This window comes from Humulus lupulus, chromosome 6, assembly GCF_963169125.1.
Source record: "Humulus lupulus chromosome 6, drHumLupu1.1, whole genome shotgun sequence".
In the NCBI taxonomy this organism is placed as follows: domain Eukaryota; kingdom Viridiplantae; phylum Streptophyta; class Magnoliopsida; order Rosales; family Cannabaceae; genus Humulus; species Humulus lupulus.
The window spans coordinates 85,150,680-85,165,716 of record NC_084798.1 but is presented as its reverse complement, the minus strand read 5'-3'; the positions used below and the strand labels follow the sequence as shown (position 1 = coordinate 85,165,716).

Here is a 15,037-nt window from a genome sequence, read left to right as displayed (position 1 = left end):
GACACCCACGGCTGGGTTGGGCCGTGCGGCCCATTATCTCCTTACATACTGATTAGACCACACTTATGTGTCAGGTTTAGGAATTAATCATAAATGTCACATAGTTGATATGACAAATGGTAAGGTCACGGGATGACCTCCCTACCAACTTCCAGGTGCCTTCTCCTATAAATATGGGGACCCTGGGAGTTGATAGAGGTTGAGAAAAATAGTCTCTGGAGAGCCATATACTTTGTAAACCAAATACCCAGAATATATGAATAATATTGACTAGTGGAGTAGAAGGATTTTAACCTTTGAACTACTTAAAAAACGTGTCTTGAGTCACCTAGTTCATTCTCTAAGATTTCATATCTGTGACGGTTCTACTTTCAGTACTAATCCCTTTCTCTTCTTCTCTTAATTACCTGTTGGCGAAGAACCGCGTCAACAATTGGGTCAATAGTAGCGTCACATGTGAGTCTGATTACACCTAAAACATAATTTTGGGTATTTTTTAATGGAAAACTACAAATATTTATGCTATATTAAATACCAACAACGTGAAACACGTTTGATTAGTTTTATTTATAGAATTTATATATTAATTATTTTTATTAAATATGTATCATTGTCATATAAATTTCAAATAAATAAATAATATTATATAGAAAAAATTGACATAAACATATTAAATGAAAAATTAAGCCAAAATATTTTTTATGATTTTTAAAAAATATATATATTTAGATAATTTTTTTAATAAAAATTAAGATTATGTATTATATATTATTATTAAAATGATATTTTATAATATTTAAATTTATATTAATATAAGTATTAAATGTCTAATTTTGTATTAAATATTATTATAATAATAATATTTTATAATATTTGAATTCATATTAATATAATTAGTAAAAATTAGGATTATATATAATCATAATAATATTTTATAATATTTAAATTTATATTAATATAATTATTAAATATTTAGTCTTGTATTATAAATTATTATAATAATGTTATTTTATAACATTTGAATTTGAATTTATATTAATATAGTCATTATATATATAGTTTTATATTAAATATTATTATACTAATATATTTTATAATATTTGAATTTATATTAATATAATTAATAAATATCTATTTTTAGTTAATTTTAAAAATATATTATGTTAAATATTTAGAATGTTCAATTAAAATAAACAACTATGTTGTTTGGTAACAATTTAAAAATTATTTTTTATTTAATTAATTAAGAATTTAACAATTAAACATAAATCAATATTTATTACTTTATTTTTATTTATTATTTTTTAAAATTTTAATTAAAATTCATTAAATTTTGAAAATATAATTTTTCACTTTCAAAATTTTTTTAAATTATTTTCGACTTTTTTGTTTTTTTTTTTCTTCAAATTAACATCTCATTTTATATTATTAAACAAAAATTAAAAATAAAAATTATCAAAAGCATTTATTATTTATTATTTTTAAAAACAAAAAAACAAAAATAGTTACCATTTTTATTTTTTTCAAATAAAGAAACTAAAATAAAAATAATATTTCCATTTGATGTTTAAATAATTCAAAAACAAAAATTTTACAAAACACACCGCAACCAAAACAAACACACAAATTTTTTCAATAAATTTTTTTAATGTGAAATATGAAAATTGAATATAGACTTAATTTTGTAGCCTTCGTTTAAATATGAATGGTATAATTTGATAATTAGAATGTTGTGCATTATTTATTCTATGTTAACCAAATTCATATTCCACGTATATATATCTCACCCACGGCCAACGCCGCTCAATCCGGCAAGCTCAGCTCTCGAAACCCCCGAATCCAATTCTCCGCCCACTTGAATTGCCCCACAAGTTGCTGCCGTAAAACCCACGAATAGTCACCGTTTGCTCGCACTCTCTCTCTCTCTCGTCGTTAGTCAGTTTCGAATAATATGATAGACCTACTCCGTCCGGCGTCGGTGAGAGCAACGACTTTATAGCTAGCAGTGTTCCTTGAAAGTAAGGAAACAAGTAAAAAATAAAAAATCCAGTTAGAAAACGTGAAGTTTAAGATTTTAAATTTTAGGGCACTTATTATTTTTTGGGAATAAACTTTCAGAATTTGGATCCAAAAAGTGGAAACGAAACACAAAGATGAGCCTTGTGCCAAAGGAAGCAATTGAGGTTATTGCTCAAAGCATTGGCATTACTAATTTGTCCCCAGATGTGGCCCTGGCTCTGGCTCCTGATGTTGAGTACCGTGTCCGTGAGATCATGCAGGTATGCTTGAGTTTAATCACATTTAATTCTAATTTTCATAATTGTTGTAAGGGCATGTGATGTAGTTGTCTACAAGAGCTAGCTTTAGTTTACTTGCCAAGTTTGAGTTGGACAGACCCAAGTAATTTGAGTTTCAGAGTGTGATTTCCTTAATGTTGTTCCTAGTTTTTTCCTATGATCTCCTATCATTAAAGCTAAACACTTGTAATAGTAGGTAAGATAATTGTCACATATCCCATTATGCAAGAGCTATCTTTAGTTCAGTTTCCAAGTCCAAGGGTTTTGAATACAAAGAATGTTGTTTTTGTTTTTAACATTCAAAACCATCCCTGAAATTGATATTGTTACAAGTTTAGAGATTGGCTATGCTGTTATTGTATGTATACCAACGAGCTTAGAATAGTTTGGGTGAACGTGTCAACGTCATAAGGGAGATAAAAGTTGTGGGTTTCATTCATCTATTCTTTAAAAGCTAGGACGGATGTGTTTTTTAAACAGCCAAAAGATATCAACCATATTGCTTCTCACTTTCAATCTGCAGGAGGCAATTAAATGCATGCGCCACTCGAGACGCACTACTCTTACTACCGAGGATGTGGATGGTGCACTCAAGTTAAGACATGTGGAGGTAAACCATATTGTTATGTAGATGCTGATGTTTTGTGGTGTTCATTCAATCCCAACCATCATTAACTTGCTTTCATTGTAGAAACTTGTGCCATTGTATGTATTTCAGAGAAGCTTGAATATTTTATACTTACAATTTATCTTGCTCTTTTTTTCTTGAAGAAAATATTTCATAAGTGATTAAGTGTAAGTGCAGGATTAGACTCTGTATGTTGTACTATGATCGAATATTCATGAAGATTGAAGACCTGTTGTAAAACTACTTGTGTTGTTTTAAAAGTTGTCTTGTTAGACTTATTTGTATGTTTAACAGCACAGAAATTCTTCCACATTTTTGTATTGTTCATATTGTGTTGATGTGTTTCTTCGAAGTTAGGTTTTTTGTTGTCTCTTAACTTTTGTTTTTTGGTGCTACCCTAGCCAATATACGGTTTTGCTTCAGGTGATCATCTACGGTTCAAGAGAGCTGCTGGACACAAGGGTTTATTCTTCATTGATAACAAGGATGTGGAGTTTAAAGATGTAATAAGTCATTAATGAAATTAGTATAAATATATATTTTGTCAAGTACTTTCATTGTTTAAGATCCAATATTAATATTTCCTAAGTAATGCAGGTAATTGATGCACCTTTACCAAAAGCACCACTAGATGTATCTGTTAATGCTCATTGGCTGGCAATTGAAGGCGTTCAGCCTGCAATTCCTGAAAACGCTCCTGTTGAATGTATGTTGTAACTTTTGCCCTAGTTTCAGTTTCCCTCTAATGGTCTGATCTTCACAAAGTCCTTTGTCGTGTCATTTCACTTGATACGGTCTCTTTGTTTTTTGTATACCACCTATGGTACTTTTGAATCTTCATCCTGTTGTTTTATTATTCTAAACATGTGATGAAAAATCACTTTATCAGAAGGTATATATTGGATCTGATATTATTTATCTTTTATTTATAGCACATGCAGCATCCTCTGATGGCAAAAAATCTGAGAGTAAAGAAGATGGACTTTCTATTGACATAAAATTACCTATTAAACATGTTCTCTCTAGGGAACTTCAGGTACATTAGCCTTTGTTTTGTGTTTCCTCTTAATATTTTCAATTCATGACTAATTTGTCAAATATGTTCTTGGTTGCCTATGCAGCTTTACTTTGATAAGGTCACAGAGCTTACAGCGAACAGGCCTGGCTCCACCATTTTTAAAGAAGTGTTGATCAGCTTGGCAACAGACTCAGGACTTCACCCTTTAGTTCCTTATTTCATTTACTTTATTGCTGATAAGGTATGCATGATAATGCATGTTGTATTTTTGACAAAGTTAATTTCAACGTATTCTTGGTGTCTTTATTGTTGCTCATTTCTGATGCCGTTTTAATATAATCATCTTCAGGTTACACAAAATATGAACAATTTTTCTCTCCTATTTGCTTTGATGCATCTTGCCGGAAGTCTTCTTCAAAATCCAAATATACATATAGAACCCTATGTAAGCAGCTTCATTGTTTTTTTTATTTGACTGTTAGGGTGCCTAGATTAGAAATCATTGATTGCCAATGCTGAGTTATTTGCTTACTCTAAAAAAATGAGCACTTGATTTTAATTTTCAGCTTCACCAGTTGATGCCATCTGTTATCACATGCCTTGTTGCGAAAAGACTTGGGAATAGGGTTTCTGACAATCATTGGCATCTGAGAAACTTTGCTGCAAACGTGATTGCTTCAATATGCAAAAGGTCAAACTTTTCATTTGGGTTTGGTGAATAGTGACTGATTACAAGTTCTTAACTTCTGAATTTACAATGAAACATAATTCTTTTTATTTTTATGCTTAATAAATAAATCTGCCATAAATTATATTTTCAGATGTATGAGATTTTCAATTACAATAAGTATCTTAGAATTTTATTTTATTATTGTCTTCTAAAATTGAATGTTTGCTTCAGTATATATCATAGCCGTTAACTTTTGTTTCCTATAACTATGTGATGATAGTATTTCATTCGTTCTTCTTACAGATTCGGGCATGTTTATCACAATCTGCTGCCGCGCGTGACTAGAACTTTGCTTCATGCTTTCCTGGACCCAACAAAAGCATTACCTCAGCAATATGGAGCTATCCAAGGTCTAGCAGCACTTGGTCCGAGTGTGGTATTGTTTCTATGAACATATTAAAAATGTATTATTGTAAAATCTGACCATGCAAAGTTTTACTGAAATCCTTTTTGTATGTGGCGGCTGTTTCACTACAGCATTCTGCCTGTAACTCTAAAAATGTTTAATTATAACATATAAGCAGCTGTATTTCATCTTTTGTCTTATATTGTATTTCGATAAGCTTAATGCTTTAGAGTGTGGTTAGTGTGCAATTTTTAATGCTTTCCAACTTTGTACAGGTTCGACTGCTTGTTCTACCAAATCTCAAGCCATACATGCAGCTTCTTGAACCAGAAATGCTACTCGAGAAGCAAAAGGACGAGATGAAGAGGCATGAAGCTTGGCGTGTATATGGAGCCTTGCTGGTGAACTCCATTTTCGTTCTGATTCCAACTCTAATTTTAGTATATATTCAATGTTTGCTTTTGAAATGTCTCATTGAACTGTCAACTAATAAAGTTGTAAACCTTCCAGTGTGCAGCTGGCCAATGCATGCACAATAAGCTGAAAAAATTCCGCAGCATTTTTTCGCCATCTTCTCGTCCCATTTTGAAGAGCAATGGGAAGATTGCAACAGTAATGACAAGTATATGACTGCTACTTATCTGTTTTTTACTATAAGATCTTTACTTTCTTCTCTTCACATCCTCATGCTTGTCTTCTTTTTCTTAATTAAGATAAACGCAAAGCAAGTGCAGATAACTTGATGCAGCAACCGCCATTCAAGAAAATAGCCACAGATGGAAGCATGGGGGCCATGGCGATGAACTCCATGCAAACTGACATGCAAGGAGGTGGATTTTCAACTGGCATTGGGGTTTCCCAGGGTGTTATATCATCAATGTCTCGCCCATTAACAAATGAAAACTTGCCAGCGAGAGAGTTGGGAGGTCAAATGACGAAGACTTCTGCTCTTGTTCAGGCTTGGAAAGAGGATATGGATGCAGGTCATTTATTGGCGTCATTGTTTGAAATTTTTGGTGAAAGTGTGTTCTCCTTTACTCCCAAACCTGAGTTATCATTCTTCTTGTGAAGGATATGTAAATTATCAGTTAAACTGGAATAGTTCATTTTAATGTTAAACTCGTGTATTTGAGGATTATAGTAGGTTATAAATGTGAATACGTAAACTAATGTACTTGAGAAACTATAATTTATCGGAGTGGAAGTTCAGTGGCATAAAATATAATATCCCCAAGGATTGTTACCTTGACGCATAATAAAAAAACCCATCGCTTGTTGAACTTTGTGCTCTAAAACTACCAATGTTAATTTCTTTAAACGTGAAGACTGGAGAGAAAGAAACTTGGAAGAATTTACTTATATTTTAAAACCATTGGTTTCGTTGCAGTTTCATTTCTTACATCAAATGATCTACATTTGCTCTTTTCGTTACCTTAATTACAAACTTTGGAGAAGCCAAACACTGGCACTTCCATCCAGAAAAATATTATCAGAAGACTCTATTTATCATTGAAAAAGCACAGGGAAAAAAAGGGCAAGAGAATCATAAAAAGGAATTAAAAGAAAAGCTTTCGTGGAGGTGATCTTGATGGAACAGTCGAAGGCGCTGTTAGTGCATTGAGGGGAAGGGTTCCCTTGCTCTCTTGGCCTCCTGCAACTTTATCAACTAGTTTAGCTGCCCTGGGGTCTGTTAATAGGGTCTTCTGAAACGACTGTGAGAAGCCTGTGGCGATAATAGTCACATGAATTTCACCATTATATCGGTCATCTACAACAGCTCCAAATATTATGTTAGCAGAAGGATCTGCCAAGCTCGTCACAACCTGAAGATGCATAAGCAAACATCAGATGGGAAATTGAGAAACTACAAATGAAGAGCCTACTACAGAAAAAACAAAAAAGAAACTGCAAGAAAAGCCTGCCATTGAAAAAACAAAAAAAAAAAAACAAACAAAGAAATGCCTACAGCTAGAGAGCAAGAAAACATATTAATGGATTCTATAGAAGAATTAGATGGGTCACATAACTTCTTCGACTTAAACACAGCATAAGGCCAAATTTCTAGAGGCTTTCAGATGCAGCATATTAATATAAATATTTTGCAATAGAATTCTTTTTTGTAGTTATCAAAATTATTAGAAACAGTGTCAAAATGAGATGTTACAAATCATGGTTAGATCTAAATTAATTATCCTAGTACCTGGGATACTCTGTTCACTTCCTGCAGGGTTATGTCTCTTCCGCCTGTAATATTGTACACTACACCAGTAGCTGACTGAATTGAAGACCCAATAAGTGGAGCCAATGTAGCTTGTTCAGCAGCTTCTTCAGCACGGTTTTTGCTGGAGGAAACTCCTACCCCCAGCATTGCAGTTCCAGAGTCTTTCATAACTGCCTTAACATCTGCAAAATCCACATTAACTAGTCCTGGAATCTGCAAAAAAAAAAAGGAAAATAACACTTTCTCTGAATATGGAAGCATAAACATGTAGGTATGGATAAAGCATAAAAAAACATCTAGCAGCACAGTTTAACTGAGAGGCAAGGGACAGTGATAATACAGCCTAGCTTGAAAGGGAGAAATATACAAACTAATTCAGTCTGTTATTGTGATATAGTTATGACATATGTTCATACATCAAACTGATTCACAAAATCTGTTGAAAGCTCTGCGCAATTGGATATAAATGTCCAATGTTGAAATCAAGTTTGTCCCAAATAAATTCAAACACCCAACATGAAATGTCAAAAAATACAAGAAACATAGTTTGATGTTTCACAAAAGCACTCACTGTGATTATATCTGAAATTCCTTGTACACCTTGACGTAGAACATCATCAGCAAGAAGGAAAGCATCCTGAAGAGGTGTCTGCTCATCTGAAATAGCAAGTAGGCGGTCATTGGGAATCACTATAAGAGTGTCCACATTTTTCTGCAACTTCTCAATAGCCTCCAGTGCCTGAAGAAGAGAATAAAATGAAACTGAAACATTCTTCTTTTGCATAAGAAACACAGACCAGTATATAAAACTTGTGTGCATTTACTAAAGGAGATTCCAGTTTGGTCTACATTAAAACTATCATGCACACGTGATGCAACTTTTGAGGCATTTTAAATAAAAACCAAATTGAGACCTGCCTGCATGGATCTTTTACGCCCTTCAAAGCTGAAAGGGTAGGTAACCACACCAACAGTCAAATAACCAGCCTCTTTCGATATTTGAGCAACAACTGGGGCGGCACCAGATCCTGTACCTCCACCCATACCAGCTGTTATAAACACAAGATCTGAACCCTTAAGGGCATTTGCAATGGCCTCTTTTGATTCCTCAGCAGCTTGTTCTCCCAAAAGTGGATTCCCACCAGTACCTGCAACTCAATCAAGGAGCAAAATAAGAACTCACACTGAATACAACAACCCAAGACCTGTTGTACCACAAAACTAAAATTTATTAAATACAGAGAATGCACTAATATACTCATTATGTATGTTTTGCATATATCCAGCATGAATTCATAAAGAGCAAAAAAAAAAAAAATCTCTTTGGGAACTAAAATGCTACACCAGAATTCCTGACCTAGCCCACGAGTCAGAAGCTCTCCAATTTGAAGTGGGTTCTCAGCAGCAGACTGCAATAGAGCTTGAGAATCTGTGTTTATGGCATAGAAGTCGACACCCTATTCTCGAAAATAAAACAAATAGAGAGATAAAACTAATCAATGATCCACTAAATGTACGTAAACAGGAGGCTCTGCCAATTTATTCAAAATGAAACGAAAAAAAAAGTCAATTTTTATGTCGCTTTCCTAACTTATTATAATAGATAATTCAATTAACCTAAACAAGAACCCCTCCTCAAATTAACTAGAAAATTACTTAGAATACTCACTCAATTTGTATAAAAAGTAAAATAAAAAAGCATCACTAAAAACCATTACAAAGGGAACAAAATGAAAGTGAGTGCTGAATTAGAATGACACTCAAACACAAGGAAACGATCTCTGACACTTCAAACGCCTATACTATAAAATAAAAACTAAAATTTCGAAGTACATTCTAAAACTCATGCCAATTCCCTCATCGGTTTCAAAGAAATGGTTCAAATATGTGTGTGTGAAGGAGAGAATTTCAAAATATGAGCAAGAACCCACGAAACTAATGGAAAACAAACCTGTAAACCGCTACCAATCATACGATTTACGGCATTGTTACCACCCCCACCAACACCAACCACCTTAATCTTGGCGGTCTCCATTGGAGCAAAGGAACAGCTTACAACACCTAAACGGTGTCTTTTGAGGGTAGTTCTTCGCCTGCTGCTCTGAGGAACGCATGTTCGTTGGGGAGCTGGAGAAGAAGAGAATGGCTTCCGGTAGTGAAACGGGGTGGAAATTGGAGACGACGACGTCGAGAAAAGCTCGTTCAGATTTCGGAGCTGAAGCGTCGACATCTCGTTTGGTTTCCTTTCTTCCTTACCAGACTTCACTTCCTTACTCCCTTTCACTCGGTTTCTTTCATACGATTAGAGCTACAAAATGGGTTTTTTTTAGGGTTTTAGGGGGAAAAATGATAAAGGAAATAAAGATAAAAAGAAAGCTTTATTAGTATTATTTCTATCATTCTTTATGAATTTTTCTTAGGTAAATTTTATAATTGGTATGCCAATTTAGCACTTACTCCAGGTATTCATGTTTTCGTTATATATAAAAATTATAATTTAATTTTTTTATATAATGACATATATTATAGTTACTAGATACAAACAACGTGTAATATGCATGTTTGCTTAGTTTTATTTATAAAATTTATTAATTATTTTATTAAATTTATATTAATATCATATAAATTTTAAAATAAATATCCTATTTTAATTAAATAATTTATTTAATTTTGTTTAAGTTTATATTTGTTCTAGTTTTCGAATTTGGGAGTGACAACAATAGATTATATATTATATATTTAATGTAATATTAAATATTATACGTAGATTTTAAATTTAAGTTTCTTGCTAGTTTTTTTAACAAAAAAATCAATTTATTGCTAATTCACAGTAGATTTTATTATATGTTTAATATGATATTATTCTAATAAATGAGTTTAAGTTTAATTAAATTTTATTTAAGTTATAAAACGTATGATTTTATTATTTTTAAATAATTATCATGGTAAAATATCTCAAAAATATCATATTTTAACTTATTTAATTATTTATTATTTTAAAATAATTATTATTGTAAAATATATGAAAAATATTCTATTTTAATTTATTTAATTATTTATTATTTATAAATAATTATCATTATAACATATCTTATTTCAATTATTTATTTTATTTTATTTAAGTTTAAGTGTTTACAAACTACCGTTAAATATAAGAATATTCCGTTAAAATTAACATTAAGAAAATAAAAAACCGTAAAACAAAAAATTTATGTTATCTACACACTTATTATATAGAAGAGATATTAGTCACTCGTTTTAAAATTTTTTTAAATATTTTACAATACCGAAAATTAAAGTTCAAAATTGTTAGTTGTATGCGTATATTAAAAAAATACGCGTGCAATTGGCTCTTTGAATCCTGTTTTTGGCATCTTAAATTATTCAAATTTTTTTAAAAAATTGGTGGGATACCTGCTATAATTATAATATACACCGTTATATAAAAAATGAGTTTTAGCATGACAGTCCCATGAACTATTCGTGATTTAGCAAATTAGTCCCTGAATTATGAAATGTAGCAATTAAGTCATTGAACTCATTAAATAGTGGCAATTAAGTCCCTAGTATGTATTGTTAAGACTAATTTTTACAAAAAAAAAAAAAGAAATTACATGACATTGTCAAAATGGAAAATTGGAGATCTAGAATTCATTATTTTGTTTTTGTCCTTTTATATAGCCACTTTAATAATATTTTTCATAAAAAAATTAGCCAAAAAACCATATACAAGGACCTAATTGCTACTATTTGATAAGTTCAAGGACTTAATTGCTACATTTTATAGTTCAAGAACCAATTTGCTAGTCACATATAGTTTAGCAAGTTGTCATGCTAAAATCTCTATAAAAAAATTGGATTATAATTTCTCTACGTGCCGAAAACAGAGATGTCCCTATTGGTAGGTGCTAAATTGTATACTATTCTAATTTTAAAATAAATTTATATATTTTTTTGTTAATTTAAACCTATTTTTAGTCCTTATTAATTTTTTTAATTTAGTTTTGTAAATGTTGGAATCTACAATTGTTGGGAATATATGGCTTTATACTTTGCAAATCAATAATTAATAATGAGAATAGTTCAATATTTGAAACTCTAAATGTTAAGTAAGAACCTTATTCAAAGTATGAATATTAATCTTGATAATCAAATAAACATGTTCATGATATTAATGTTAATCTTGAATATAATAAACTAAATTATTAAATGATGATAAGATAAACTTAGATACATTTAATCATCAATATTAATAATGAAACTATTGGAAATAACTTATACATGATCTTATTTATTTTTATGTAAATTATATATTAAACAAATTAATATAAGAAAATTTAGAACATGTTTCTGTAATTGAATTTAAACAAAGATAATGATAAGAACACTTACATTATGTGCAGCAGAATGAATAAGTATTTCCTTCAATTTCTCTAACCCTTGTATCATTTCTATCGCAGGGTATCACCAAGAAGCTGAACCGATCTTCAAATTTCTTCACAGCCTTCCATAGTATCCTTAGAGTCACATAGACTAGAGTAGGCAATTATCAAGACATGAGATAGATACAGAGAGAAGAAGAGAAGAGAATATTGAGGCTTAAAAAATGACTTTTGTTGTAGAGAGAGTCTAAAACCCTAAAGCATTAAGAATAGATCTTTTGATCATCTGATTATTTGTTTTCAACTCTCACTTAACATTCATTTTTAAAGCTCAATTAGGTCACTTATATAATTAAAAAATCAATAAAATAATAGTTAATAACATCCATTAGGTTGAAATTATCATGGGCTTTAGGCCCGTGAAATTTATCATTTGATTATAAGCCCGTTGGACTTAAAATCAAGGCCCGTATTATTTTATATTGATTAATTAATTAAATAATTATTAAAATCCTTTATCAAATTAATTATTTATAATTTGAACCTTGATTTAAACTTATTTATTAATTTAGACACTAATTTGTCTTAATTAATAATTTTGCCATAAAATCTCTCTTCTTTTTACTAAATTGCATAACTCTGTGAAACTATCTAAAATTGACCTGGTCAATTTGATAATTCTAATTAATAATTAAATAAAGCAAAAATACCAGTTTGACCCCTGTGTTTTGGCTGAATACTCGATTGGCTACTGTGTTTTTGTCAAATACTCGATCGGCCCCTGTGTTTTGTTAAATGACAAATCAGACCCCGTACTTTGTAAAATAGAACAAAATAGTACCCTGAGCCCGATTTTGGTCAACCAATTTTTAAATATGACCAAAATGCCCTCGAGTTTTATCAATAATGAATTAATAATAGATTTTCATATAAAAATAAAATAAAATAATATAAAAAAACATTAATATTTTTAATTAAATTAAAAAAATTAAAACCTATTTATCTAAAAAATACTAAAACAAAAATTAAACAAAGTAAAAAACAAAAACTAAATCAAACAAAACCAAAATTATCATTCTTTCATCTTCTCATTATCACAACCAAATAACAACACAAAAAACACAAAATTTCAGATTAAAAAAACCCAGATCTATTAGTGTTCATCTCTTCTTCATCACAACCAAATCACAACACAAAAGATGCAAAATCTCATATCTCAAATCTAATTTTACCCAAATAATTAAAAAAAAAAATCAAAACTCAGATCTGTTTGAGCAAGCCAAGGTGAAGATGTTCATGTTCATTGTTTCTGTTCTTTATTTATGTTCGATGAATTCTGCTCAGATTCATAAACCAAATGAGATTCAAAAGAACAATCTTTGTTTCTGCCTAGATGCAACAACAATCTTTTCAACCAAAAGAAAAAGAAAAAAAAAGAGATTTTGAATACACACAAACTCAGATCTTCTAGCCTCTAGCTTCGACTACTATGAATGAAACTCAAATTCTCCATTACCCAGCCTCCTCCTCCCCATCACCCTGATCTTCTTCTTTCTCTCGCTCGTCTCCATCCTTCTAAATCTCCTCCAGCACTAGAATTTCATGGGGGAGCGGTTGACGAAGCGGATCTGGATACAGATGCTGGAGAAGATCCACCTTCGAAACGGCTTGGTTCGATCAGGAGAAGAACTCGAGTGAAGCGTTGTGCTCACGCCTCAGTAACGAGGAATCCATGGTGAAATCCTTCGTGGCGGATCAGGTCTCACTCCTAGTCCAAGTTGCCTCAGCAGTGAAGATCACCATGGTGATGAGTCTCATCGTGGCGTGGAAGTTGGCTCTGGTCATGATCGCCATTCAAAAGGCGCCGAGGAAGGAGGTGAGGAAAAAGTTGTGGATGGCCGGAATCGAAATGGGTTATGCTCAGTGCTTGATGTTCATGTCGTGGACATTGGATTTTTGGGCTTTGGGTTCTGCCCAGAAGAAGAAGAAGAAGGAGGGAGGAGATTTTAGCGAAAGTTTATTTTAATTATATTTAAGTTTTAATGAATATAGTTTTTAAATAAAACAATTTTATTTCTAAAATAAAATTTCTTATTTTATTATTTTTATTTGTTTTTTAATTCATTAATTAAAAAAGTTTAGTGTATTTTAGTCATATTTAAAAATTGGTTGACCAAAATCAGACTCAGGGTACTATTTTATTCTGTTTTACAAAATACAGGGTCCGATTTGTCATTTAACAAAACACAAGGGCCGATCGAGTATTCGACCAAAACACGGGTGCCAAACTGGTATTTTTCCTTAAATCAATTAATTGAGACTATCTAGATGATTTCATCCAAGGCATTGTGGGGACCATGGACCTATGAAATCGAGCTCCAATAAGTTATCATAAATTTACTAACTTATTAATTCCCCGTGACTCCACTAAAAACTCAGAATTGCACTCTTGAATTCATAGAATGCTCTATAACCAATATAAATACGTTATTAGTTATCCATTATTATAACCATAATTATCACTTAATCCTCTATAGACGGTCTACAATGGGATGTGACTAAAATATCGTTTTACCCCTCATTGTATTTTATCATTAAAACACTTAGTTCATTGTAAATAATATTTCAGTAAACTAATATTAATTACTAAAATGAGATCTCTATCATTTAGCACCTCAAACCAAACAAAAAGAAAACCATCGTTTTACTTCTTCATCAGAAGCTATAGATGTTCATATCTATAATTAACATTCCCAATCAATTATACTACCGTGTTCCCAAGATGTAAGTATGGGCTTGTCCATAGGGTAAGCTGGTAACGAACAAGTCAAAGAACTCAAATAATATAATTAGTTAGAATACTAACCACTCATAATTGAGATTGAATTGACTTATGGTCAACTATATGATATGTCTAGAATAGATAATAATGGTATGTTTACGTATCTTATCTACTGTCAATATCGGTCATGTCCGATGTAACAAATACATCCGATCTTATCTAATTTGCTAATGTTCTAGAAAGAACATAACACTACAATGTGTAAGTACATCATATCGTAGATTGGAAAGTCAGTGTAAATCCTGTGCACTGACTAATCTTAGGACTAACTTATGTTTGAACATATAATCACATTTATATTCCACTGTGATTACGTCACTATAAATATGATTAGCTATATGCTCAGATTTAATAGAAGTTTATATTAAACAAATAATCATGCAAAAAAAACATGTGAGCAAAATGATTTACCAAGTCAAAATTGATTTCTATTATTTTATTGATAATGAGAATACAAAGATATTGAGTTTTAATTAGGGCATAAAACCCCAATAGAATCCACAATAGAATGATAAAATACATGATTAGGGTTATAGAGATACAACATTTGTATTGAGCAACTTGAATCTTCAA

At 31.2% G+C, this 15,037-nt stretch overlaps 2 protein-coding genes across 3 annotated transcripts; one reads left to right on the top strand and one right to left on the bottom strand.

Moving 5' to 3' along the window:
• The first annotated feature begins 1,734 nt into the window (after positions 1-1,734).
• LOC133782335 (transcription initiation factor TFIID subunit 6-like) lies at positions 1,735-6,244 on the top strand. Of its 2 annotated transcripts, none has more exons than XM_062221601.1 (13): positions 1,735-1,978; positions 2,119-2,279; positions 2,821-2,907; positions 3,327-3,428; positions 3,523-3,631; positions 3,858-3,961; positions 4,047-4,184; positions 4,293-4,388; positions 4,510-4,634; positions 4,917-5,049; positions 5,295-5,420; positions 5,530-5,641; positions 5,733-6,244. In XM_062221601.1, exons 2-13 carry the CDS (start codon positions 2,154-2,156, stop codon positions 6,086-6,088), a joined length of 1,614 nt encoding a protein of 537 aa, XP_062077585.1. In that variant the 5' UTR covers positions 1,735-1,978; positions 2,119-2,153; the 3' UTR covers positions 6,089-6,244. The 2 variants fall into 2 exon arrangements, with proteins under 2 accessions (XP_062077585.1, XP_062077584.1); XM_062221600.1 differs by having other exon boundaries at positions 1,735-2,018.
• A 108-nt stretch (positions 6,245-6,352) lies between these two features.
• Positions 6,353-9,574, bottom strand: LOC133782336 (cell division protein FtsZ homolog 1, chloroplastic). The gene is made up of 6 exons (XM_062221603.1): positions 9,192-9,574; positions 8,598-8,697; positions 8,159-8,388; positions 7,812-7,979; positions 7,220-7,453; positions 6,353-6,842 (listed from the first exon to the last, which is right to left on the bottom strand). Exons 1-6 carry the CDS (start codon positions 9,468-9,470, stop codon positions 6,576-6,578), a joined length of 1,278 nt encoding a protein of 425 aa, XP_062077587.1. The 5' UTR covers positions 9,471-9,574; the 3' UTR covers positions 6,353-6,575.
• Between the last annotated feature and the right edge of the window lie 5,463 nt (positions 9,575-15,037).